Below are 27,713 nucleotides of genomic sequence, written 5' to 3'. Positions count from 1 at the left end.
CCGGGGGCGTGGCCAAGATGGCGGGCTGAGAGGACGCACTCGCCGAGATCTCCCGAGCCCCTGGAACCCTGCACCGCTTATATCCGCTGATCCCCCCGGATCGAGCGGTAACCACACCTGGTGATCCCCGCGGTGGTGTGGAGCAGTCGGCGAGCCCCAGGTGTCCCGCCGCGGTAGTGATTGCGGCCGGATACCGCCTGAAGCGGCACCCGCTGAGCGACTTGTGGGAAGCCCGAGAGCCGCGAGACCTTCAGGCTTGGGGTCCCGGCGGCGTGATCCGGCGACTGCGAGTGGCCTGTCGGAGAACCTGCGCTGCGGCGATCGAGTGGGTGCTGAGGCGGCCTTTGCCGGCGGAGCGGAGCCGAGCGGAGAACAGCGACAGAGGCGTAGCTGGCCTACGACTACTACGCAAGACTGGGGCTCGAGAACGCCTGCTCCACGTGGATGCTCTGACCCACCCCTGGCCGTGGCGGAGTAGAGTCGCGCCTCCGGAGTACTTGCACGCCCAGGCGAGCCGGCCCCAGTTGTCACTCGCCCTGCGGGCCTGCCCTTGGACTATGTGCATTGCATTTGGACCCGTGACGGAGGTAGGCCTCGTTCCCTGGGCGTTGGCCCCATTGACTGTAATGGGCGGCCATTTTGGAGACCTCGGACCGTCCGCCCAGCCTTGATCCGGGCCTCAGCGCTGCAGTGCTTCCTGACCGACGACGGAGTGCTCGACCGGCTCCGCGGCCTTGACCTTAGGCACCTCTTTACCAAGCTGCGGCCATCGGTGACTCCCGCTTGCCAAGATGTCGAATGCCAGGGGTCAGAGGAGGGGCGACCGAACTTTGCCGGACATGTTGGGACGTGGTGCCCTGCGAAGCGGGGGGAGCCAGGCCGCCCCGAGCTCCCCGGCCCATACCAGAGGCGCTGACGGCGGAGAGCCCCCAGTGACTCGATCGTTCCTGGAATCGCTGTTTAGCTCCTTGAGGGAGGATTTTCAGACTTTGAAGCAAGAGGTGGCCGGAGAGGTCCGGGAAGTTTGGAGAGAAGTGGACTCCCTGGGGGAGCGAGTTAACACTGTGGAGGAGGCTGGCCATTCCAGAGATGAAGAGATCACGCACCTGCAGCAGGAGGTCCTGCGGCTGCGGTAGCAACAGATTGAGCTGCAGGCCCACGCCGAAGACCTCGAAAACTGGTCCAGGCGGAACAATATCAGGGTCCGAGGCGTCCCGTCCAACGAGGAGGGTGACGACGTGACCGCCTACCTGGAGGCCCTCTTCCGCACAATCTTGGGGGAGTCGGAGGACTTTCATGTCCGCATCGACAGGGCGCATAGGGTGGGCCGCCCTCGCAGAGCCTCGGCGCCCCCCCTGGACATTTTGGCCTTTCTGCCGGACTTCCCCCTGGCGAAGCACTCGAGATGGTTGGCAGCAGATCGGGGAGAGGCGCTCCCCTCCACCGGAGCGACCTGACTCGCCCACGATTCAGGCGGACATGTCGAGCGCTATCCAGGAGGCCTCCAGAGCGACAGCGAACAGTGATGTGGCCTTGACGGCCTGAACGTACTCCGGGGGGAGTCTACATTAGCTTTTCATCATTGCAGGTGCGAGGGTTCCGGGGGTAGTGGGGGACGGGGGTGCTGGTGGTGGTGGCTGGACGTCCACTTAATCGACTTTCCACAGCCTTGTCCGATAAGGACCGGACTGGGACAATGACTTTTTTGAATGGCTTGAGAAGCGGGGTGGGAAGGGGAGTTGCAGGGGAATGTTTCGAGTTGGGGGGTTTGTTGGGGGGATAGGAGTTGGGGGCAGAGTGGAGCTGGGGGTGTGAGGTTTCGGGGGACAGGGGGGATCCACTCAGTTGGGGGGTTTTGGGGTTCGGGGACTGTACTGTGCCGTAGGGATGTTTGCTCTCGCTGTGTGCTGAGGTTTCTTGTTGTGGCCTCTGTGTTTCGCCCGCTGGGCCTTGCCCGCCTTCATGTGCGTTTCTGGGGTTCCGCTCCTTGATGGCTCTTAAAGTTGTTACTCTGAATGTGAAGGGGCTGAATAACCCGGTTAAAAGGCGGGCCGTCCTGTCTCTGTTGGAGAACTCTCAGGCCGACATCTGCCTACTGCAGGAGACCCATCTGCTGGCCAAGGATTGTCCCAGAATGCGCACTCCCAAGTTTCCCACGCAGCTCTTCTCCTCCAGTGCTTCTAAAATGGCAGGTGTAGCGCTCTTGTTCTCTAGGGGGTTCAGGGGGGAGGTTTTGCAGAAGGTAGCGGAACAGAAAGGGAGACTTTTGGCATATAGGATCAAGGTGGGGGGCTTGGTGATAACTGTAGGCTCTATATACGGCCCCAATGACCATCAAGACCAATTTTTGCTTAGGGCATTGGAAGACGTGGCGTCCACCTCTGATAGGCACATTGTGCTAGGGGGGGATTTGAATTTGGTCTTTGATGCGACTCTGGACAGGTCAGTGCAACGGCGCCACCAGTTGGGAGAGCTTTCGGGCTCGGTTCGTACCCGGCTGGAGGAGCTCGATATGCACGACATATGGCGCCGCCTCCACCCCATGACCCGCGCGTATTCCTATTTCTCTCATGCACACAAGTCCTACGCGAGACTGGATCATCTTCTAGTGACGGGCCCGACGTTCGCACTAGCCTCGAATGCCGACATAGGGGTCCTCTCTCTTTCCGACCATGCGCCGGTGGAGGGCACCTTCAGTCTACCCCCGGTGGCTTGTCCGAGAGGGGTCTGGCGTCTCCGGGACACGCTGCTGCACAGGGGCTCGACGGTGCAACAGATTTGCGCGGCTATAACGGACTTCCAGTGGGTAAACGACAACGACGACACCTCCCGCGCGACGCAATGGGCTGCCCTGAAGGCTGTGCTCCGGGGCGAATTTATCGCTATCTCCTCGGCGGAGAACAAGGATCGCCAGCTCAAGAGGGACGAGCTTACTCAGCGGGTGTGGGAGCTGGAACAGGTACATCATAGAACTGGTGCCACCAGAGTCTGGAGGCAACTGAAGGCCGCCAGGAAACTCTTGTCTGCTCTTGACACTGACCGGGCGGAGTACGCGATGCTTCGCCTGAAGCACAAGTATTACACCGGTGGAGACATGTGCGGCCGGCTCTTGGCGCACAAGCTTAGGGTGCAACATCAGCAGCACCGAGTGAAAGAGCTGGTTACTCCTGCCGGAGGGTCAGTCACGGAGGACGAGCGAATTGCGGACGTTTTCCGTAACTTCTACGCTGACCTCTACACTGGCGAGTCCTCCTCCGCCCGGGCGGAGGCGGACTATCTGGAATCGGTATCCTTCCCATCGTTAACACCGGAACAGGCCCAGTATCTGGAACGGGAGATTCGGATCGAGGAGGTGGTTACGGCGATCTCCCGGCTTAAGACGGGTAAGGCCCCGGGACTGGATGGCTTTATCCCTCTTTTCTATAAGACCTTGTGTCAGGAACATGCGCCTCTGCGGATGCGCCTTTTCAATACATTTTCGGAGCCGGGTGCCATCCCCCCTGAATTTCTCCAGGCCACGGTCTCCGTGATCCCGAAACCGGGCAAGGACCGGACTGCTTGCGGGTCATACCGCCCTATTTCGCTACTGAACACGGACCTGAAGGTTTTCACTAGCATACTGGCAGCACGTCTGGCACTTCATCTCCCGGGCATGGTCGACTCGGATCAGGCCGGCTTCATGCCAGGCAGGCAGACAGTGGACAACACAAAGAGGGTGACTCATATTCTTGAGAAGGCCTCCAGGATTACCGGGGAACGCATGCTCCTCTCCATAGACGCTGAAAAGGCGTTCGACAGGGTGCACTGGCCCTATCTAGAGAAGGTCCTGGGCAAGTTTGGGGTCGGTGAGAAGTTCCGGCACCTGATTTTCAACTGCTACCGGTTTCCGTCCGCGGTGGTCCGGGTGAATGGGGGCAGCTCCCGACCCTTTCCAATAGAACGTGGTACGCGACAGGGATGCCCGCTGTCCCCTCTGCTCTTCGCTCTTTATATGGAGCCGTTTGCTCAAAGGGTCCGACAGAACCCCGATATCACGGGGGTCAGGATGGGAGAGTTTCGCCATGCGCTCAGCCTCTACGCGGATGACATCATTTTGACGCTCGATGACCCGCAGAGGTCCCTGCCTGCATGTAACGCAGAATTGGACCTCTTTGCCGAGGTGGCGGGCTTCAAAGTGAACCTCGGGAAGTCTGCTGCCCTCGATATTTCGCTGAATAGCGCCACCAGGGCTGACCTGCAGAGGCTTTTTCCTTTGAGCTGGTCGGGGGACCGGATTCCGTATCTGGGGATCCTCTTGGCACCCTCACTCCCCGCGATGGTCACGGCCAATTACACGGCTTTGAGTACGAAAATCAGAGAGGAATTGGCCCGTGGGATAAGGGCACGTTATCGCTGCTGGGCAGGTTGGCCGCAGTGAAGATGACCCTTCTACCTCAGGTGCTGTACCTGTTTAGGGCGCTCCCGCTGCAGCCCCCCAAAGGATGGCTCGCAGAGACTCAATCAGCCATCGCACGTTTTGTGTGGCAGGGCCGTAAGCCTCGGATCAAACGGACCATAGCTACGCTGGCGCCTGAATCTGGAGGACTAGGGATTCCAGACTTGCAGAAATATTTCCAGGCCGCCCAATTGCGCTATTTGGTGGAGTGGAGCCGGTGGGAGTCGGATAAACACTGGCTGTTTCAGGACCAGGCGGTAGCAGGCAGAACGCTACAGGAGGTGCCTTTCCTGAGACGGGCCCATCGGCCCCCTAACCTTTACGCCTCCTTTGTGATGCGGGTCCCGCTTCGGGTGTGGGACTCGGTGGCTACTAGGCATGAACTCACTACCTTTCCCTCACCCTTCACGCCGCTGATTGGCAATCCGGACTTTGGCCCGGGTATGGAGCCTGGCGCCTACGATCATTGGCGAACGGCCCGTTGCTGCACCCTGTTTCATCTATATGGCCAGGAGGGTGTCGTCCCCTTCCAGGACTTACGTCGGGATTATAGCCTCCCCAAGACGGAGCGTATGCGGTACATGCAGGCACGCCACTGGGCGCTACAGCCTCAAGTGCGGGCGACGGCGGACCGGGAGATCACGGGGTACGAGCGCTGACTAGTCACTCGCATGTCGGACGCTAAGCTTATCTCCGATTTGTATAAGATGCTGCAGCCCCCCCTTTCATATCCACAATCCGGGTAGGGAGCGCTGGGGGCGGGAGCTTGGTCGAGTGCTGAGTCATACTGAATGGGACCACATCTCCTACCGGGTGCGCCACTCTGCCTATCACACAGGGCTCACGGAGACCTTTACCAAAATTTCCACCTATTGGTACTGCACTCCTGAGAAACACACAGGGCTCACGGAGACCTTTAACAAAATGTCCACCTATTGGTACCGCACTCCTGAGAAACTACATGAGATGGATAGATCAATACCGGAGACGTGCTGGCGTCACTGTAGTCAGAATGGCACGCTTACTCATATCTTGTGGGACTGCCCCCTTCTGGCTTCTTACTGGGAGGAGGTTCTCAAAGAGGTTGACAAATGTTTTGGGATAGAGCTGCCCCGATTCCCTCCCTACGTCTTATTGGGATTGCCGAATGGATTGATGTACCCTCTCAGATCTAAAAGGGGTAGACAGATAGCGATAGCTTTGGGGTCAGCTGTACAAAACATACTCATACACTGGCGATCCACCACACTCCCCACTGTTGTCTGTTGGCTGCACAGATTGTGGCATGTCCTTGGCATGGAGAAGTTGTCCTTAGTGGTGGCAGGGGACGTAGATGCTTTTGAGGAGCTGTGGGCGCCTTTCCATAACCTGTTGTGCTCTGAATTCAAAGAAATCACCTGCCCTAGGTATCTCAGACTGTTGCGGCTGACACCGCCGCCGGCCCCGCCTGTTTGATTGGTCTAGGACGACATCTGGTAGCGGGGGCACGCGATAGGTTGCTAAGATGGGAGAGCGAGTGGTTGACGGCACAGTACAAGGGGTGGGGACGGGGTGTGGGAGTTGGGGGGTAGTTGGCTGGGTGGGACAGGGGGCAGGATTGTTTTCCCCACCCTTTTTTCTTTTTCCCTTTTTCCCTTTCCCCCCCCCCCTTTTTTTTTGTCTTCACCCACAGGTGCGCGAGCTGTGTTTCCAAGCATGATGGTGCCCACTGTGGCAAAAGACTTGCTCTGCTGAATCTAATGTACCGTACGCACTGATTATGAGGGCACCTGTGGTTTTTCTTTTTCATGTACTTTGATGTTTCCTTCCTTACCCTGCTTCAATAAAATAATTTAAACCTAAAATATATGCCCCCTCCTTGACGAGTGTATTAGACATGTGACCTACAGAAAGAAGATAAACAGAGAAACCAAGGAGATGGGGTAGGTTCTATGATTGAGAGACAAATAACAACATGAGTAAAGGCAAACTATGCTGGTAGTAGGGTACTTACACTTTACACATCTGTGTTTGCTTTCAATAGGTATCACACAGTGTCATTTCCTGATACGTGAGTACAATTTTTAGAAATATGATTGCACAGCTATGGTTCTAAAGAAAGACACATACTAAAATTCATTGCCATTATAGGTATATAAGACGTACTATCAAAAAAGCACAGCCCTGAAGAAGACCTTGTTAAAAAACATGAAGTGTCGGGTCCCACATACGTAAGGTCGAAATGCGACGGCAGTGAAAAAATAGAGGCTTGGAGTAAGCTAAAAGAAAGAAATACTGACCCCATCTGGGCAGCAGCAGCGGAAACCTCGTTGTTCCCCCATAACACCTTGTTGAATTATATCTCCAACCCAATATAGGACCTAAAAACTAGGATATCCTCAGGACCAAAGGCAGTTTAAGTCCCAGGAAATGTTATCAACAAATATAGGACTAAAAATCAAGCTCTATATGTGTCAAAAAACTGGTAGTGAACTGTAAATGTTTTGTGAGTTTTGTAAAATACTGTGCATTAATGTTGTTGAGTATTTAATTTTAAACAACAAGAGAGTGTGTTCGTGGTAGTGTATGTAAGCACCAGTAGAGGAACGGTAACAGAAACACCAGTGAGTTTCTCTTGAGAAGCCCTCACTCACCACCCTGGTTGGTGACATGCTTCATCATCGGGCCCACCAGGAGAAGCCTAATGCCTCCCCAGTGTGCTACCACGCCAGGATACTGCGGAGTTGGATATTGTGAGTGTAGTGTAAAAAAAGTGATTTAAAAAAAGTCAAGGTTGTGACCCACATAAAAACTTTATTCTGTGGTCAACCTGACATATTAAAACAATGTGAGAGGAAATTACCAAATTTAGTAGTCTGGATATTTCCACTTAAAGTGGGGTCGACATGTTTCTGCCTTCTATGTGTCAATTACTGGGAATTCTTCAGGACCATGGGAAATGTACCTCTGCGGTATGGGCACGCTAAGGCCACCCTAACCTGAGGACGTGAAAGTAAAAGGTGTAAAAACTATAAAGTGCGAAAGAAAACAACAAACCAACAAATTAAGGGGATTTCCCTCTGGTTCAGAGGAACCTGTTTGTTCTGAAAAGAAAAGGTGAAATGACGCACATACATATAAAGACAAAGAAACACATAGTTAATTGAGTCTGCCTTATGGGTTCTCTAAAGGACCGATCTCAAGTTTAGGTGCTTATAAATGATTAGGCTTACTGTGACCATCGTGTCATAATCGTTATTTTAATGGTCAGACCTACGGTCTGGTCGGAGTTATAGCATGCAATAGGCAGCAGTAATGGCATGCACGGCCCTCCGCGCCGGTTAGGGCATTAAAACTAAGCTTGTGGCCATAGAGATCAATGGGCCGTAACGCGAGGCTACGGGTGGGGACATAGAATATGAAAATAGGGAGACCCAAACGCTAGCGTAATGGCGATCGTAAAGTGTAGGATCTCACATGTTGTCAAAAGGATCCACGCCCCATAGGTCTCGGGAGGGGGGTGGAGGCTAAATGGCACACCCTAAGGTAAAAAGAGACATAAACAAGGCAAGAGGAGGTTTTAGCTATACAGATCAAAAGTTTATGCTAATCGCATCGAGTACTACTTAGCTGGTAATAAGAAGTTGAAGCACACTCACGTCCGCAGCGCCTGGCACCCGCTTGATACGTGCGACAAAACCTCTACACCGGACCTCGTGGATAATGGTTGGTGGAAACGGTAATGCTAAAGTAGCAGCGAGATAGACCCGGAAACGGAGCATGGCGGTGGGCGTATCAGGTACTCCCAATCAGAGCTGAGTGCGTCCAAGCACTCGGAACGAGGCTTGGAAGCGGCAGCCAATAGGTGCTCGGAATCCCGTGCATGGGAAAGAGGCTTGCAACGCTAGCAGTTGGTATGAAGGCGTGGCATGAGACGCTCGCTTGTTTCATGTTGCGGTGGCAGCTGGGCAAATTTATTAGGCTGACATGAATAGTTCGGTAGCAATATCCCGGGAAAGATATGCCTATAGGCGATTGAATGCCAAAGTACAAATCCACGAGCCAAAGCTGGCTGGGAACAATGGACATATGTACTGTAGATTAATAAACCGGCAGAGCAAAAATGTGACTAGGCAAAGAAGGAGCCAAAACAAGGCTTAAAGACGAAAAAATTATTTAGTAGTGTCTGGGAGCACAATGTGTGGAACAAAAGTGTGAAAAAAGTCATGTCGCAATATGGACAGACACGTAGAGGCATAGATGTAATGCAGGTTAGTGTAAAGCAGGTTAGGGGCAGGATGCCCATTAGCAGAGATGGCTGCTGATCTCGCATATTAGTCTTTAATGAATGGGTGACAAAGGGTGAGAGTGACTAATGTTTCAATACTGAGGACCATGGAATGCAGTCATTTAAGCCATCCACATGTGTCCCCAGCCTGTACACCCAGCGTTGTTCTTTTTTAAAAAGGGCATTATTGATATTTCTTCCAGAATTCACTTGTTCAATGATTGTCCAGTGGAGATCATTTGGGGTATGGTTTAGTTGCAGGAAATGTTCACTCATTTTAGTTGTGATTTTGCGACACCTGATGTTACTGCGGTGTTCGCAAATACGCTGTTTAACCTTGCGGGTTGTCATTCCCACATATCTTTTTTGGCATGGGCATGTGATTAGGTAAACCACGTTTGTGGAATTACAATTGGTGTGTGCCCGCTGGGTCCAGAGTTTGCCTGGTTTCAGAGACAGTTCGTTCGTGTGTTTAGTCAAGTGGCACACACTGCAGTTAGAACAGGGGTAGTGGCCGGTTACTGGTGGGAGCCCCCACGCACTGGTTACTGACCTCACCGCTTGGGCATTTACTTCCTCTACTCTGGGACGTGTGTGGACCAGAGAGTCTCTCAGACTTCTTCCCTTTTTGAAGGAAAAAAGAAGTTTTTCCCAGGTCTTTCCGTTACTGGTGATGATGTTCCTATGTTTATTGATCGATTTTTTTTCATTGCGTCTGACAGACTGCTGTAGGTCGTGACACATGTCAAAGGGGCATCCCTATGTATTTTTACGTTGTCTTCTGAGAGGGCCTCACGAGCTTGGTTTCTAGCTAGTTTGTTGCCTATGCCCAGAATATGTTTGGGGTAGCCTCTTAATTTGAGTGTCTCAGTTAGGTCAGTAGCTTGTTCTCGGTATTCACTAGTGTCGCTACAATTTCTCCGGATCCTCAAGTACTGCCCATAGGGTAGGCTTTCCCTGAGTGGTCTAGGGTGGAAACTCGAGAATTCAAGTATGTTGTTTTTTGCGGTCAGTTTATAGTGTGCCCTGGTGGTTAAGGATGTGCTATTCACTGTGATGACCAAGTCAAGAAAGACTACTACAGTTTTACTTTTGGAATGGGTACATTTCAAATTCGGGTCAAGAGTGTTTATCCAGTTGAGGAACACTTCTAGGGTGGTCTCATCGCCTTTCCAGATAAGGAGGATGTCATCTATATACCTCCTCCATAATCTTATGGAGGAGGAGAAGCGGTTGTTGGTTGGCAAGATGTGTTTAGATTCAAAGTCGTAGACGTACAGGCCCGCCACACTAGGAGCGAACGGGCTGCCCATGGATGTCCCAGTGCTTTGTAGGTATACCTTGCCCTTGTACTTGAAATAGTTTTCTTTCAATGCCATTGTAGCACATTGGAGAATAAAGTCTTTCATTGTTTTATAGTCCCACGTCAGAGAGTTTAATGCTGTTCCCAGAACTCTGAGGGTGTCGTCCTCCTGAGGAATGTTTGTGTATAGACTTTCTATGTCTAATGTCACAAGAATGATGGATCCCTCCTCAAAGGCGAAGTCTTGTAGGAGTTGTAGTACACTCTTGGTGTCTTTGAGGTAGGTACTAGTATTCTGTATTATGGGTTTAAGGAAGTGGTCACAGAACACTGATAGTGGTTCAAGGAGTGACCCAATCCCTGGGACAATTGGTCTTCCTGGGGGTGGCAGCACATTTTTGTGTGTTTTAGGTAGGGTGTAGAAGTAAGGTATTGTGTTGTCACCGGCCAAAGTTGAGTATTTAATCACATGTGGTGTGTTTTCTAATGGAATAATGTTGTATATGTTGTGTATTTAAGTGTATTTGTATATAATTGTTTTCATGTATTGAGAAGAAAGAAATATCCATGGTGTAAATAACGCCAAACAAAAAAAAGGTTTTTGAAGTAAAAAAACACAAATGAATTGTTGTCCGAAGTCAATAAAAAGCACTGTTTGAGGCAAAAGAAGAATAGTGTGATCTATGGTATTCAGAGGTATTCTGTGTTCATGAATATAATCAGACTAGAAGGGGTCATATCTGATCAAGATCCACAAGAAAGGTGACCTCAGTAACTCCGCAAACTCTTCTATCAACCCCAAGGCAAAGTGTTAAACAGAGTCATCCTGAACAATGAAGGAACAAGTGGATGCTCATTTGAAACACGTGCAAACTGTATTCCACAATTATAGACTCTGAACAGACCACATGGCAACACTGCAAATCATCATTGAGCAGTTGATGGAACGGAACTCCCTTCTGTATGTCAACTTCATTGACTATGAGAAGGCATTCAACAGGTTGGAAAGAGAGACCCTTTGAAAACTCCTCTGTGCTAGATTTACAGGTTAAGGATCATCAGGAACTTTTATGAGGTAACCGCATTGCAAGATAGTCCATGGAGGACAACTCACAGAGGCCTTCAAAGTGCGGACCCGAGTCCGTCAGGGCTGTTTTTTCTCACCTTTTCTCTTCCTGCTGGCCATAGAATGGATCTTGAAGAGATCCACAGCAAAAAAAAAATGGGATCCAGTGTACATCTTGGATGCAGCTCGACAACCTGGACTTTGCAGAAGACCTGGCCCTCCTCTCTTATACCCATCTGCAGATTCAAGAGAAGACCAACAAAGTGTCAGCCACATTAGGCCATCTTGGCCTCAATATCCATAGGGGACAACTAAGATCCTGAAGACTAACACAGCCAGCACAGCTGCAGTCAATCTTGCAGGAATGCACTGGAACAGGTTGAGACATTTACATGTTTGGGTAGTGTCATAGACAAGCAGGGCAGTACAAACGTCAATGTCAAGGCAAGAATCAGTAAAGCAAGACTTTCCTTCATTCACCTAAAGAAGATCTGGAGCATCAAGGAACTAACACTGCCAACCAAGAGCAGGCTTTTTAACAGCAATCCTTCTGTATGGAGCAGAAACTTGGAGGACAATAGTGCCTGCCACCAACAAAGTCCAGATTTTCATCAACACCAGTCTGAGGAAAATCGTCCAAATCTTCTGGACAAACACCATCGCAACAATGACCTAAGACAGCAGACTTTCCAACTCCCTGCTCTTGAAGAAATCATGAAAAGACATTGGGGCTAAATAGATCACTCCCTCTGCAAGCCCACATCAAACACCACCTGGCAAGCCCTCATCTGGAAACCTCAAGGGAAAAGGAAAAGAGGAAAGCCAAGAAACACCCGCATCGAGGCTTCGAGGCTGACTGCAAGGAGATGGGTTACACCTGGAGTCAGATTAAAAGTAAAGCCCAGGACAGAGATGTCTGGAGAGTCCTGGTTGATGGCCTATGCCCCAGGAGGGGTAGTAGACATTAGTAAGTAAGTTCTTTGACAAAAAGAATGCCAAGAGCAGAGCAGTCTTTCCAGATGGCCTTGATGAAATCAATTTTAACACCCATTGAAGCTAGTTAGGATCCTCTTATTTTATTCTTGAAACAGTTATCCAGGGTTTTTATTGCTGTCAATGTGTACTTAAAAAAGATCGTGAATGAGTGAGGAACTTTGAGGTGTAGTGGCTCCAGTTTCCTTCTCCACACCGTTTGGTCATGTTTTTATTTATTGTATTAACATGATGTTATGTTTTAAATGATGTGGGCTATCATAATTCTAAAAACACGTTCTAATTTATTGTGAGTTATGTTTGTATTTTGTTCCACTGCTGATAACTACTATAAACAAATTTCAAAACAAGGTTTATGCATAAACAATGCTGAAAAATAAATGGTGATCACAGTAATTCATTTGTGAGATCACCAATTGAAAATTATGTTTTTGTTGTAATAAGGTCAGTACTGGCACCTCCATGTTTGATAACTTCAAAAAAGTGGGATTTTCAGAGTTGTGACGTATAATCCAACTTTTCCATTAAAGAGGGTTTTTTAAATTACAATTCTTCAGAGACCAAAACTTGATATTGCGACCTACTCTCAATTGACGGTTTTCACTTATTAAAGATAATAAGGCAACCCAATGTTATCCTATGGGGGAGTTAGGCCCTGCAGTAGTGGAAAACAAATGTAAGAGTTTTTCACTACCAGGACATGTAAAAGTTAAAAGTACATGTTCAACTGTTTAAATTCACTGCACCCTGCCGTATGGCTATTTAGGACCTACCCAAGGGGTGACTTATATTAATTAAAAAGAAAGGGTTGAGCCTGGCAAATGGTTTATTTTGCCAGGTTCAAATGGCAGTTTGAAGCTGAAACATGTTTAAGCTCTACTTAAGTGGGTGACACAATTAGTGCTAGGTCACAAAAGGTGATCAGACTCAGACTTTTCAATAAGTTTAACCACAGGCAATAGCTCACAGTAGTACTCCAAACCATCATTCTTTTGATAACCATGCTACCCCAGTTTGGGCGCAGCCATTTGCAACTCAGTTGTGGCCCTTTTCCTCATTAGGCTGTTCATCATGGAGACAATCCAGCCTGAACGGCCAAATCACATCCCCCCTGAACCAAAACACAAGAAACCCAGGACCAGTTTCACCCTTGTTATTAGCTCATCAGCCGGGTACAGCTTAGTTCCATTGACACATTGAGTATGAGACTCATGTCTGGGCATACCCAAGTCACTTAGGGCGGTACATGAAACACAAAAAAGTTGACTGGAGGCTGTTTGCAATAAGTCTAACCACAGGCAATGGCCTGGGGTAGCACTGCAACCCATCATTCGTTTGCTCACTATGCCACCTCGGTTTAGACCGAGCCATATGAAAATCAGTCTTGACCCTGCTCATCATGGGAACAGTCCAGCCCGAACAGCCAAACCAGGTCTTCCCTGAACCAGAACACCAGCAAACCAGGACTGGTTTTGCCATAGTTATGGGCTCATCAGCAGGGTACAGCTTACTTTCAGTGATACCATGAGCACGGGACTCACATCTGGGGATACCGATGCTGCTTAGACCGGTACATTTTTTTTTTTTTTTAAATATATTTTTATTGCAGGAATTAGTAAATTGTTACATTGTCGGCCAGCAGTATAAATCAATCAAAATCAATGGAATACAACCCTCCGTCTCCCAGCAGTATATATCCTTACACAGCCATTCAGCCCACAACCCAATGGTCGGGCGGCGAAATCCAATGGGGACTCAACGGGAGGTCGAAGCTGGCCCGGATAATCCATCATCCGTCATCTGCTTTTCTAAACAAGCCTACCAAAACCAAAAGAAAACCCCTCCCTCAAAACACTACGAACCAAAGTAATCCCCGCCCAACCCCGCCATGAGCGCATTGTAACAACCGCAATATGATCTGTGAGAGGACCCATGAGGAAAGCAGTAGACCTGTAAAGCACAATCGCCTATCGGGACTCGGGGCGAGCTGCTTCCTCACTTTCGGAATCGCTGGGGGCGCAATAATCCCTGAGGGCCTGCACTAACGTCTCCCACTCCAGCGCTGCCTCCTGTGCCTTTTCATTCTGATGTCTCCTAGCTAACTGGTACATCAGCGTGCTTTCACCCGCCGCCCTCTTCAAGAGTTCGCTGTGCCATCGGCCCCCCGTCGGACCAACCCGTGCCTTCCAGTTCCTGGTCACCTCTCGCTTGGCAAGGAGAAGCCCCAAGTCAATGAATTTGCTAGTAATTTTGTGTTTGGGGGTATGTGGAAACCAGTGTAGGAGTCCCACTGCCGCATCCACCGATAGGGATCTCCCCGTCACCTCCTCCAAGGTCTTCCCCACTTCCATCCAGTAGGAGGATAATCCCGGGCAGGACCACAGCATGTGGAGAAGGTCTGCATCCGGTGCCTGGCACCTGGGGCAGTCCGCGGAGCTCGTAGCAAAATACTGTTGGATTTTCGCCGGGGTCAAGTATGCCCTATGGAGTATGTAGTAGTGGACCAATTGAAAGCGGGCGTGGCGCGTGCCCTTCCAGGCTCGCCGCACGAGTTGGGACCAGGTCGTCTCTGGGATCTCCTTACCTATGTCTTCCTCCCAACGGGTTCTTAAGGTAGTGAGGGGGGCCAGCCCCTCGTTGAGCAGTCTACCGTAGAGGCAAGTGACCGCCTTCACCGTCCCCGCTGACATCATGACGTATTGGCACACCTGAGACATTGGAGGCTCCTCCTGCCCTTGCTTCCAATGCGCTTGGATTGCTCGGACCAGGGCCGAGTGCAATAGAAAGTCGCCGCGGGGAACCTCGAAGCGATCAATGAGCTCCTGAAAGGGCAAAAGCACTCCGTCCTCGTAGAGGTCGCCTACCAATTGTAGGTCCGCTTCCTCCCAGTCCGCTAATCGTGACCAATCACCGCCATGGGGCAGCGCCGTCAGCATACCCAAAGGTATTTCAGGTGCATACGGAATTCTCAACTGGCCCCGGGTGTGGGCCCGGTTCCAGCACAGGCGAATGGTCTTCTCCTCTAGCGTCAACTCCTGCAAGGCCAAGCGTTGCCGCAGCGCTATGAAGGAGAGAACATGCCTAGCCATCCCCGTGCCTCTCCTGTCCTCCGGGCCCCGGAATTCCCTAGCGATCTCCTGGGTGAGGGTCTGCAGCTGCGCTGCTAAATAGTACTTCTCAAAGTCCGGAACCGCAAGCCCACCCTCGGACTTCAGCCTCATCAGGGTCTTGAGGGCCACCCTTCTGCGTCCTGAGCCCCAGAGGAATCCAACCACCATTGACCGCAATAGTCGAAAAGTGGCCGGCGGGATCCAGATCGGCAGCGCCCTGAAATAATACAGTAACCGGGGGAGCGCCACCATTTTGAGCAACGCGATCCGTCCCGCCACTGAGAGCGGTAGAGTAGCCCAAAAGTCCATGCTACCCCGTAACGCTCGAGTGCTGCGAGCTATGTTCCCATCCAAGAGGTCGGATGGTGCGTGGTAGATATATACCCCCAGGTATTTACAGCAATCAGGTTCCCACCTAATCTCCCTACTGAGAACAGGGCTAGGTGTGCCTCTGCGGACCAGAAAAAGCAGAAAAAGACAAGTCTTAGCCCAGTTCACCCGAAGGCCCGAGACCTCCCCAAACGCCGTGAGCGCCGTCTCAGCCCCATGTAGGGCGGCATCCGGGTCCTCAAGGAAGAGCAAGAGGTCATCGGCGTACAGCGAAACGTGATGTGGGCCGAAGGTGTCCACAAGCCACCATAATGGGCTCCCGAGCGGAGTAGCAGCGCCAGTGGCTCCACCGCTAATGCAAAGAGGAGCGGGGATAATGAGCAACCCTGCCTCGTGCCTCTCTCCACCGGATACTGTGAGGAGATCAGCGGGCCTGCCCGGACCCTGGCCGATGCCGAGGCATATAGGACCGTGGTCCATCTGATGAAACCCTCGCCGAGGCCGAATCGCAGTAACACCGTGCTCAGGTAGTCCCATTCCAGGCTGTCAAAAGCCTTCTCCAAATCTACCGATAGGATCACCGGGCAAGGGGCGTCCACTAGCGGTTCTCCCAGCAAGCGCAACAGCCTACGGATGTTCATGGTCGTGTTACGCCTGGGGATGAATCCAGCCTGGTCCTCATGTACCAGGGAACTCATGTGACCCAGCAACCTTGAAGCCAAGATGCTGCTCAGTATTTTATAGTCAACCGTTAGCATTGATAAAGGCCGGTAGGACGCCGGATCGGACGAGTCCCTTCCGGGCTTAAGGAGGGGAACCACCAAGGCCTCGCACATCGAGCCGGGGAGCCGACCAAGCCGCTTCGCCTCTCTATACACTATCAGCAACCGTGGTGCTAGGAGATCAGCATAAGCTGCATAAAATTCTACCGGAAGGCCGTCTAGGCCCGGGGTCTTATTTCTCTCCATCTTTTTAATGGCGCTGCGAATCTCCCCCAGTTCTATGTCGGACCCCAGGGCTTTCGCCACGTCGGGCTCCACTGTTGGGAGCTCCAGGGGTCGCAGATAATCATCGAGCAGGTCAGGGACCTTGGCAGAGCGACTGCGGTACAAACGTTCGTAGTAGTGCAGGTAGCAGCTCAGGATCTCAGGCTGAGTGCGTACTTCGGTCCCGTCCGTCATGCGCATGGACGTCGTCAGAGAGGTCTGGCGCGTGGGGTTAGCCAACCATGCCAGCAATGCGCTCGATCTATCCCCCTCTGCGAGGGACCTGACCGTATAGGCCTTGTAGTCGAAACAGCGCAGCCGTTCGACCTCCGCCGCTACCGCCTCCTTCGCCTCTGCCGTGCGTTCCTGGAGTTCAGGGCGTCCGGGGCAGCGGAGCTCCAACTCACGGAGTCTCCGGTCCACCGTATCCAAATCGTTGAGGATAACTCACCTCATGCCTACCTTCTTGGAGATGCAGTAACCCCTTACCACAACCTTAAACGCGTCCCATTCCATCGCCCTCGAGCTCGCAGTGCCCCTGTTGGACGCGAAGTACTCCGAGATCTTATCTCCAAGGTCCGCCTTGAACACACTGTCCTCAAGGATCTCAGGACGCAACTTCCAGGTGGGCACTGCCGGCACCCCAGGAAACCAGCGAAGGTCCAGCAGAAGAGGGTTATGATCTGAGATGGTCCTGGTCAAATATTCAGACCGGACCGCCGCCGAGATCAATTCAGTCGATCCAAGAAATCCGTCCAGTCTAACGTGTAACTCGTGTAGGCCTGAGAAGTAAGAATAGTCTCTCGTGTCGGGGTGTTGCGCCCTCCAGATATCCGTCAGACCCCAGTGCGTCTGCCAGGCCCTGCGACCCTTAGCCACACGGCGAACCGGAGAGTCCGGGAGGGGTGGGTGCGAGCGGTCAGTCTCCACATCCACTACTGAATTGAAATCCCCACCGAGCAGAAGGGGCCCAGACAAGAAGTGGGCTAACGAGCCCGATAACCTGGAAAGGAAGGCAAGTTGGTCTATATTGGGTGCGTAAACACAGCAAACGTTTAGGTCCCTCCCCCCCAGAGTGCCCGATATGGCCACATAGCGCCTCTCTGGATCCACCACCGTATTCGTGACCTGGAAGGGAACCCCAGCTCTGATCCAGATTAGCGCCCCCCTGGCATACGCGGAGTACGTAGTGCAAAAGACCTGCCCCCTCCACCTACGCTGTAGCGCCGCCCCTTCCGCCTTGTTCAGATGGGTCTCTTGCAGCAGCGCCATTTGTACCCCTCTACGCACTAAATAAGCGTGGACTTTGTGTCGCCTAGACATGGTGTTAAGCCCCCGCACGTTCCAAGTAATACATTTCACATTAGCAACATCAGCCATTGTCCCATATTGTTCGTGCAAAGTTTCCCCATCCGGGTCCCGACAAAGAAAGAGCAACAATCATCCCAGCACTGATGGCGGCCATTTTCCCCAACCAAAACTCAACAACCCCAAGTCGACCCAAATCCCTGCCCACCCTCCCCAGAACAGGACCCAAATAGCACCATCTAGTTCCCATCCAAACCATACCCTCAAAACCCCCTCTATCCCCGACTAATCCTGCGGTCGCCACCGTAGGAAGGCCTTAAGGGCCAGGTGCGGGCTGGACGTTGGCAGTGGGCCCTCGATGCTCTGGCTACCAGGACTAAAGCAAGCCCAAAACAGTAAAAGAACCCTTGGGGCACGAGCATGGCACCCCACCCCCTCTTCCCCAAGATTCATAATCAATCACCGGCCCCGCCGCCCCCGCTACGGGCCCCCACCCAAATGGATGCAGCTCACCCCGTCAACCCTGTCCATCCAGAAGGTCCTCCACTGAATTCGGCGTGATCACCGGCGTGTGGACGCTATCAGTTACCGACTCCTCCGAGTCCGTTGGTACCCCTTCGTCACCAGGGTCCGCTTCCTCTTCGATGGTACCGTCTCGTGAGCCAGACAGCGCAGATAACACCTCCAGCACTCCCTTCCGTTCGGTCGACGTCTCCGCAGTCGAGGGACCACTCGACCGGACCCGGCGACTCCGAATCCTTTTGGACCGCCGTCGCTGTCCAGGCTCCACTGCCAGCTGGGACGAGGAGCCAAAGCCATCTTTCCCGGCTCTATAGAGTTCGAGCCAGTTACAGACCTCCTCCGGGGTATCAAAGAATTGAGTCTTGTCATCGACAATTATACGGAGCCTTGCAGGGAATAGGAGCGAGTATTGGATGCCCTCGCTCCGGAGCTCGCGCTTGACCGCCAGGAATGAGAATCGCCTGCGTTGGGTCTCATAGGTGTAGTCCGGGAAGATGTTCACCTGGCTGTTCGCCACCTTGAAGGGGCCATTATGTCTGGCGGCGTTGAGGATAAGGTCTCTGTCCCCAAAGTGCAATAACCGTGCCACCACCGGTCGCGGGGCGCGGCCCTGTTGTGGCGGCCTCGCTGGAACTCTATGTGCTCGCTCCAGGGTGTAGAAGGAGGATAGACCCTCGGGGGCCACCGTGTCTCGGAGCCAGGTTTCCAAGTAGGCCACCATGTCATCATCCTCAATCTTCTCCGGCAGGCCCACCACTCGAATGTTGTTTCGCCTGTTACGGCCTTCCGCGTCTTCCGCTCTCCGCTCCAGAGCAGTAATCCGGGACAGGGCATCCGTCATTGTCGCAGCCAAAGTTCGCTGTGCCGGCTCCAAGGTTTTTATCGAGCCCTCCACGTCTTTGACCCTATCCGAAAGTTTGCCGTGATCCGCTCTGAGGAGGCCCAAACTCGTCGCCACCTGGGCAATGTCCTGTTGGAGGGCCGAGCGCGTGGTCGCAATCGCCTCCAGAACACGATCAAATTGTTGCTGCAATGGTGCGCCACCAGAGCTCTCCGGGTCCACATGTTCCTCTTTGTCCGGGGCCTCCGTATCTGAGGCGGCTGGGGTAGTCCCCTTGGCTCCCCTCGGTTTCCCCATGTCGCAGGAGTCACACAGTGTGGGGCCAGGCAGGGGCGCCACCAAGTGCGGGCGTCGGCTATGTTTCTCCCGGTTGTTGGACTTCGGGCCGAGGGCCGGCGAGGTTCGTCTCCAGGGCCTATCGGATCTCCACTGCTTCGGCCCGCGCCACCACCCTGCTGTCGGAGGGCACTGAGGAGGAGGCGGAGACAATCGGCGCCAGGTCCGGCAGGCCCGTTTGGCTGATGAGGGTCTGGAGCGAGGGTCACCAACACCACCGGAGACTCTGTGGCGCCAAGGGGCCATGCCTCCCATAGGAGTGTGTCGATCGGGGAGACGCAGCTAAGTGTGGGTTAGGGGGCCGGCACCGAGGCTGGGGCCGCCCGGCATCCGTGGGTCGAGGTCCACTATAGTGAGGGCACCCGACCACCTAGGTGCGATCTCCACCGCCAAAGTTCAAGCAGATCGGTATCCAGACCATCATATCACGGGGAGATGAAAAGGTGGAGGGTGCGCTGTAGTTAGCGATGCTCCTCCAGTTTAAAGGTCCCGACCAAGGGGACAAAGAGGTCCGGGCGCCATGTTGGGTCGCACTCCGCAGATCCACTAACTCCGATTTTCGGTCGGATCAATGCACGATCGAGGTGCGCCAGGTGCCTCGGCAGGTCCCAGTCGGTCCAATCGATAGTTTGCGGGGAGAAGGGTGCCCCGCGGCCTCCGATTTACAGGATAATCCCGGGCTCAGTCCCGGAGCCGAGCTCTCAGGCGACCATCACCATCGGTGTCCAAGCCACGCCCCCCCCTTAGACCGGTACATGAAACACAAAAAAACAATGGATTGGGATGCAGCCGAGCGGTTGCCGCGGCTGAGATTAATACAAGCATTCATCCATCACCTTGCTGTTTTTGCATTTGTTAGACAACTAATAGCATTTAATTTACTGTTCCTAGGTACAGGTAGTACCACTTTACTAGGGGATTACAAGTAAATAAAATGGGCCAACTGAGTGAAAGACAATTTTACCATATTTTACGGAGTGAGCAGAAGAGCAACAATCCGTTGTCTCCTATTTGAGAGAGAATCATGCTAAGTATGTTATATTGAATTTGTAGTGCACACTGTTACTCGAGTGTCCTGGCGCGGGGGAGAGCTGGGGTAGAGGCGAGAGGCAGATTAGTAAGTCTTGCTGAACAGATGTGTTTTTAGATGCTTTTTAAAAAAAAGTTGAAACTCATGAATAAGTTGGAGATCTGGAGGAAGCGCATTCCATGCCTCAGCAGCTTTGACCGAAAGTGCCTGGCCACCCAGCCGCACTCTGCGTAAGCGCGGGATGATCATCCAGCGGCGACATGCCGATCGCAAAGGGCGATTCGGCACATAGAAAGCAAAGCGCTTCCTCAGCCCGTGAAGGGACCGGTGGGCCAAAGTGATAGCTTTGAACTGCACCGGCAGCCAGTGCAGTTCCCGTAAGTATTGGCGCGCACTGGAGGCATTAAAGAGGAGCCTAGCTGCGGCGTTCTGAATAATTTGGAGCCTGCGCAGGTAGCCAGGCAGGCCAATGAACAGAGCGTTGGCATAATCCAGTCTAGACAGGATCAGGGCATGGGTAATTGTCTCCTTGGCTGCTCTCGGGAGAAGAGGAAACATTTTACTGAGTGTTTTGAGGGTGCCAAAACAGACTCCTGTCAGTTTTTTAACATGGAGATTAATCAAAAAGAGACTAGCTATGGGTTGGGATGGTATGATGTTTACATTGTAAAGATCATGGTGACTCAGGTAGGTTTTGTTGGTCAGGGGCGGCACCCGTTGGGTGTCTTTAGAAAGCCCTCACCCACCAACCTAGTTGGTGGCATGCTTCATCATCGGGCCCACCCAGTGACACCTAGCGTGTCCCGGGTGTGCTACGACGCCTGAATACAGCGGAGCAAGTATGTCACTGTGTGTGCGGTGAGGGATGTTAAGAAAGTGAGTTTAAAACGGCTTGGCGGGGGTCCCTATACCCAGAGGGTAAAAGACTTTATTAATAGGGCCTCCGTCAGCGGTTAAAAATAAGGCTGTGGGACGTAAGAGGCGAGTTACGACCTCTCACGTCCTTTAGAGTGTCAACATGTTTCAGGCAGTGCCTTATTGATATGCTGGCTTTCTTCAGGACAGTTAAAATGGGTGTGGGTGTGATTAAAACTAGTGGGTGTGTAGTGTGGACTATGTGTCTACACACCCTAAAGTGTATCTAACTGTGAGAGGGGGGGGATTCCCTTCTCAAGATCACCTGTACATGTAACATAAAAGACAAGGACAAAACATACAGTGGAGAAAGAGTCACTTGGAGATATGAACCACATATCATGGCAGCCGGCTTAATAGCGATGAGGTGCAGGCTATAAGCGGCTCAAGTGTAATGGTATTGGTGGTACCATTATGGTGACATATCGCACTAGAACTTCGTTAGTGAAGTGGTATTAAGAAACGAAATTTAGCAACAATGGTGAAAAAAGTGAGCACAATGAACACAATGAAGCGTAGGACATACCATCCTAACCCATAGCTAGTCTCGTTTTGATTAATCTACATATAAACCGGGGATCTGGACTAGCTATCTGGTCCTCTCTCTCCCTCTTGATACACGCAGTTTTTTAACATGGTCACTGAATCGTAGGTCCTCGCTAAACCAAACAATACAGACGTAAAGGTATAAGGCCGAATCCATTCCAGGTAGGCCTCGACATTTTTAAATAGACTGCAACTCCATTTTCTGTATTTCTGCAAAATCATGAACATGTCTGCCTTTAACGCAGCTGTCGTCTATCCTCATCTATCCAAGAACCGTGAAAGTGTCAAGTCATTTAGATATAGAAATAGTCAAAAAAACACCTGATGCTACATCAGTCTGCGACAAGTGCCTTGTTTTCTCAAATTCAAAGTCAGACAGAGAATAATGACCAAAACAGTGTAGTGTGAGTTGCCATATTTTCACCTCATTGGTATAAAGAAATGCATCCTAAACTAGCATCTTGAAGCTTATTGGTTCTATCATACATTCCAAAGCTGACATTACAAATTCCATCTCCGGTATGATACAGTATATAGGGACTGCCACTTGACCACTTATCAGGAGAGGTCCTTTGCCCAGATTAATGTGAACAAGATACTACCAGACCAGAAGACAATCCTGTCTGCCTGAGATCGTAAGGCTGTATCACACTTTCTACTGATATTGAGCTTGGGAGGAGTTAATGCTGGTGCTGAGGCGTATTTGCTTTGCAGGGGACACAGCCTTCCTGACTCCTGACAAAAACAGCATTTTGCTGTAAATAAGGTATGCAATGCGCTCATCCTCCCTAAGAAAATCTCATTGTTATTCTACTTTCAATGCTCTCCTAGCATAGCACATAGGGTGATCGATTTTTAGCTGATATTTTAAACCTAGTCAGAAATGTTCATATTGTTCTAGTTGTTCGCAACGTGTATCTGGGCTGTTTTGATCATGTTCTGCTGCTTATTTTAGATGTGTTGAACAACAGTCGCACCTGTTGAAACAAACATGCTTTTTAGTGTATTTTTCTTGCTCATTTTGTGTTGCTGAGGATGCTGGGCTGTCCCTGTTCTCCTACGTGGACGACTCCCAGATAATCTTCTCTCTGTCAGTGGAGAGTGCAGGTGAGACTTCCCTCCTCCAGTTAGGCTTGTGTAAAATTGCCTCATGGATGCAGGGCAATTACCTTAAGCTCAACGTAGAGAAGACCAAGGTTTTGGTCTCAGGATAAAACAAAGATCCCTGCGGGCCCCAACATTGGGCTAGTGAGATGGGTGCACTTCCTCAGCCCTCCAGCCAAGTTTGTAACTTGGGTGTCATCATTGATGATTCACTAACTCTGCAACAACACGCTGTTAAGGTAGCCACCACATGCTTTACCATCCTGAAATGGCTAAAAAAGATCATTTGGATGTTGCAGGAGCCTGCCCAGAGAACAGAGGTCCAGGCGATTGTCACCTCTAGACTGGACTACAGTAACATTCTTTATCTGGGGGACAAAAAGGTGGTGACTGACAGGTTACAGATGGTTCAGAACTTGACTTCAAGACTACTTTGCCAGGTTCCTAGAGCTATCTCTGTTTCCAGTCACCTGCGAGACCTGCATTGGCTCAAGGTGGAGAACCGTATTAAGTTCAAAGCCCTGAGCTTCATTTTTAAAATCCAAATCAAAACAGGTGTGGCCCCTCAGTATCTGCAGTCTCTGGTCTGCCCCTATGTGCCTCCTCATTGCCATCGCTCATCTTCTCAAGGGAAATTTACTGTGCAGAGAGTTAAACTACCTCTGACGATCATTTGCAATTCTCGTTCTCTCCCTATGGAACTTCTTTCCCACTTTAATTCGGAATGAAATGGTGTTTGCCCAATTTTGCAAATCCTTATACACCTGGCTTTGCAACCAATATCCATTAAACTACTTCCTATTCCTTGGTCTGGCCGGCGCGGGAAACCCTTTTTGGGTAGCTGTTGCGCCTTACACATGTTATAAATAATAATAATAATAATGTGTGTGTTGATGTGTCAATATGTGTGTAAGTCTATGTGTGTGTCTCATGAGTGTTTTGTGTGTGTGTATGTGTCTGGTGTACCCTTAAATTGACTTGTAGTGAAATACAAAATTTGAAGTAGGTTAAAGTGAAATATTTTCTTCTCCTGTTCAGACGTGTGTCTTTGCTCTTTGTGGCTGCTAAAGATGGTACAGTACAAATTGAAACACATAATTCCATTAAACTTATGATAAATGTAACACCAAAGCATTCTCATTCTTACCAAAGGGCAGCTCTCTTTAGATCCATCTCTGGATTTGTTCTTAGCTAGTCGTTTCTTCTTTTTATGGAGTGGTTTGGACTCTAGTATCATTTCTTCTAGTTCAAACGTTGGATCGCAGTTAAGACGTCCTTTCTGTTAGGATGATAAAGACGATGCATGTAATAAAGCTGTTACCGTAACTTTGTGCTACTTAAATTGCATCCCCAGTCAGTGGAGAACATTAATAGGCATGTCTAAAGCCAAATATCATCAAGTATATGTTCCAATCATGTGCACAGAACTGTATACAAAAGTGTTGGACTCGAAGGGCATGATTCACAAAGATTTTGTTGAGGAGTAGAGGCAACTTACTCCTCTAATGCTCCTCTCTTCTTCCTTTTCTGCAACCTCTTCTTAGGCATCCTACTTTCTAGTCAAGCATTAATAATTTTGACTTGAGATTTATTTATTAATTTCGTTATGCATTTATTTGTTTATAGTTATTTTCTAGAGTGAGTCTTTTCAGAATTGTAGTAAAGCTCTGGACATTATAAAAATAACTACATACTGTGGAAGAGAATACAAGTACAGAAAACATCAAGTGTAACAAGAGTAAGAAAATAACCCAGAGAGTTTGAAGGTAGGTTGTAGGGGAAGGGAAGAAGAGGAGATACGAGAAAGTAGGTAGATAAATCATCAGAGCAGAAACTGAGTATTTAGATCAAGCCTGTGGAAAGAACTGTCACAACTGAGGAAGGGGCATGGCGAGAACATCTTAAGTAACTTTAAATCAATCTAGAGAATCAATAGTCTATTGATTTCACTTTTTATAGTATGCTATGGGGAATCTCCTGTGTAGAACACATTTTTTAAAGAGTAAATTCACAATATTAGGCTTGATCTAGATTTACTATGACAGGTCTCAAGACTTATTTTTTTAAACAACTACCTTTTATTAAACAAAAAAAATTATCTTCTGAATATATTATAAGCATTTCTTACATGATTATTTTTAGTACAAATGTTTTGCCTGAAGCTACTCTTTTTCGTTCATTTTCTGCTGCCCGATGCAACACTGAAACCAACATTTGTCATTGCATATGGGTAATGGCAGCAGCCGCAAGACACAGATGACAGTCACTGAAATAGATATTAACAGTAACTCCTTCCCAGTTGCTATTTATACACGTATTTAAGGCTGACTGACTGCAGCCGAAAAAGATTCATGTACGAGCTGTACAGAAAGCAAACGTTGATAGGCCACTGCCCCTGATAAGTCTCCCTTCAACCCGACCTGACCTCCAAACCCTGGCACCGCTGCCCACCACTGCCCGCCACCACTTCGCTGGAGCCCGCTACCACTTCCATCACACACTAGGGGTGTGTCAAATTTTATAAGACAAGAGTAGCTATGCTGAAGGACTGACACTATTTCCTTGTGAGAGTGTTCTCACAACTTAGGGCCTGATTATGATGCTGTTGGTAACAAGACCGCCCGAGTAGCTGTAGGTGGTCCCACCATCGGGATTAGGATGTGACTGTGCTCAAGGCGGTTGCAATCAGTATATTTTGAATTGCAAAATAAACACATTGTACATATATCTGCACAATGTGCGGTGCCTGCCACATGGTGCAGGAATATGTAGGGGCCCCAGGGCCCACAGCGGAGGCCAAAGAGGGAAGGGGGCTCTGCTAGGGGGCCCAAGTCACTTTCCCTCTGCCTTTTCATGGGTAGTTTACTGCTGAAAGGGACATTGTAATCCCAAGCAGGCACCGCCACCATTCTAGAGATTGCAGTCGGATCCGTGGCGGTTGGTCTCCACCGCCCACCATCCAACTGCCATCAATATGTGGCAGGCAGACCCGCAGCGTCTGATGGTAGTGGGACCGCCACGACAGGTAGACGTTAGCTGTCCCACCGTCATCGTAATGAGAGCCTATGTGTTAACAATTTTAACACAGTTTTCCTGAGAACTCTAAAATTAGATGGACATCGATCGTTTTATCTCCCAACAATTTAAAAGGGGTAAAAAAGTAAAGATTTCAACACGAATCCAGCATGTTGAAAACTTAAATATGTACATGTATCAATTATAGAATTCTTGCTTTTTATGGTAAGACGCAAGATGCAAGTGAAAAATATCACAAGGTCACACCTCGTACTCTGGGGTATATATTAAAAAATGATCGAATTAACTCCCATTTCCTTTCTATATTTGTATAGTAATTTAATACCAGTTCATTATATGTTAATAGAAATCTATCTATTGACAGATACATGAGTCAAGTCTTAGTATTAGTAACTTTATCCATCTCTTTGTCAACTTCACCAAGCTCAAAGTCTACAACTGCTTTTGTTAGGTGCAAAATATAACCACTGTGAGATCAATAATATTATGTCCTTACCAATATAGAGATAAAATAGCAAAATGATTTTAGTTGAATACCATCTGAAGTACAGTGATGAAAGTACCTGCAATTAGGATGCTTATTTAAAAATAACCAACATGGTTTAGAGATTCGATATTATAAGACTGGTTTATTATATGGTCCATTAAAATATAGAAATTGAACCAAAAAGTTCAGAAGGTTTATAAGTTTCAAGCCCTTGGCCAAAGTGCAATTGGAGCAAACCATTGTGTGGTAGAGAAAAGCTGTACTTTCAAAAGTGAATTCCTACCTTGATTTTTTGCTGCTCTCTTTACTCAAATCAGAGAAATTCTAACTGAGGTAAGTCAAGTGCTGTGCTTTCCTTGCTATTGAAAATGTATGTCTTATTTCTTGTCTGTAAACATGAATGACTGCACAGTGTATGCAAAAGCATAAAGTTAATTTCCATCATCTTAAAACTCCATAACTTGGTCATAAGATCACAATTAATTGGCTGTCTGCAAGGTCTTAGATTAACAGAGTGATGAAGATTTTGCCTTGCTATTTTGTTTTTTAATTGGAACGTAGCATGGTCATTCACATAGTTTTCTAAAATATGAACTAAAGTCATTCAGAAGTCCATTGGCATCAGACATGGAGTTGGGGATCCAGCGCGGCTCCCCAACAACCCTCAAATCTCATCCCACTCAACCCAGGAGCAACTTTACTTTACACACTGATGGGGCCCATAGCACCGTGAGTCATACATCCAATCAATCAATCAATCAGGAGTTTGTTGAAGCGCGACTACTCACCCGTAAGGGTCTCAAGGCGCTAGGGGTGGGGGGGGCGGGTGCAGGTTCCATTCCATCAAGGAGGGTGTCTGTCGAAGAGCCAGGTTTTGAGGTTTCTTGCGAAGATGGGGAGCGATGTTGTCTGTCTGAGGTGGAGCGGAAGGGCGTTCCATGCTTTGGCCGCGAGGAAGGAGAAGCAGCGGCCTCCCGATCTGGTCTTTCTGGTTCGGGGGACCACGGCGTAGGAAAGCTGGGCTGATCGTAGGGTCCTTTGGGGTGCGTGGAATTTGAGTCGGCTGTTCAGGTATGCTGGTCTTGTGCCGTGGAGGGC

The 27,713-nt window shown here is 50.0% G+C and overlaps 1 protein-coding gene across 1 annotated transcript in view; it reads right to left on the bottom strand.

Moving 5' to 3' along the window:
- The window catches only part of STK32B (serine/threonine kinase 32B), a 1,691,669-nt gene that overhangs the window by 182,626 nt on the left and 1,481,330 nt on the right, over positions 1-27,713 (bottom strand). Inside the window, exon 10 of the mRNA XM_086964101.1 lies at positions 24,240-24,371. Coding sequence (XP_086820227.1) covers positions 24,240-24,371 — 132 coding nt within the window. The remainder of the gene's footprint in view (positions 1-24,239; positions 24,372-27,713) is intronic.

This window comes from Lissotriton vulgaris, chromosome 3_2, assembly GCF_964263255.1.
Source record: "Lissotriton vulgaris chromosome 3_2, aLisVul1.2, whole genome shotgun sequence".
NCBI classification, from domain to species: Eukaryota; Metazoa; Chordata; class Amphibia; order Caudata; family Salamandridae; genus Lissotriton; species Lissotriton vulgaris.
This window is presented reverse-complemented; position numbering and strand designations above follow the sequence as displayed.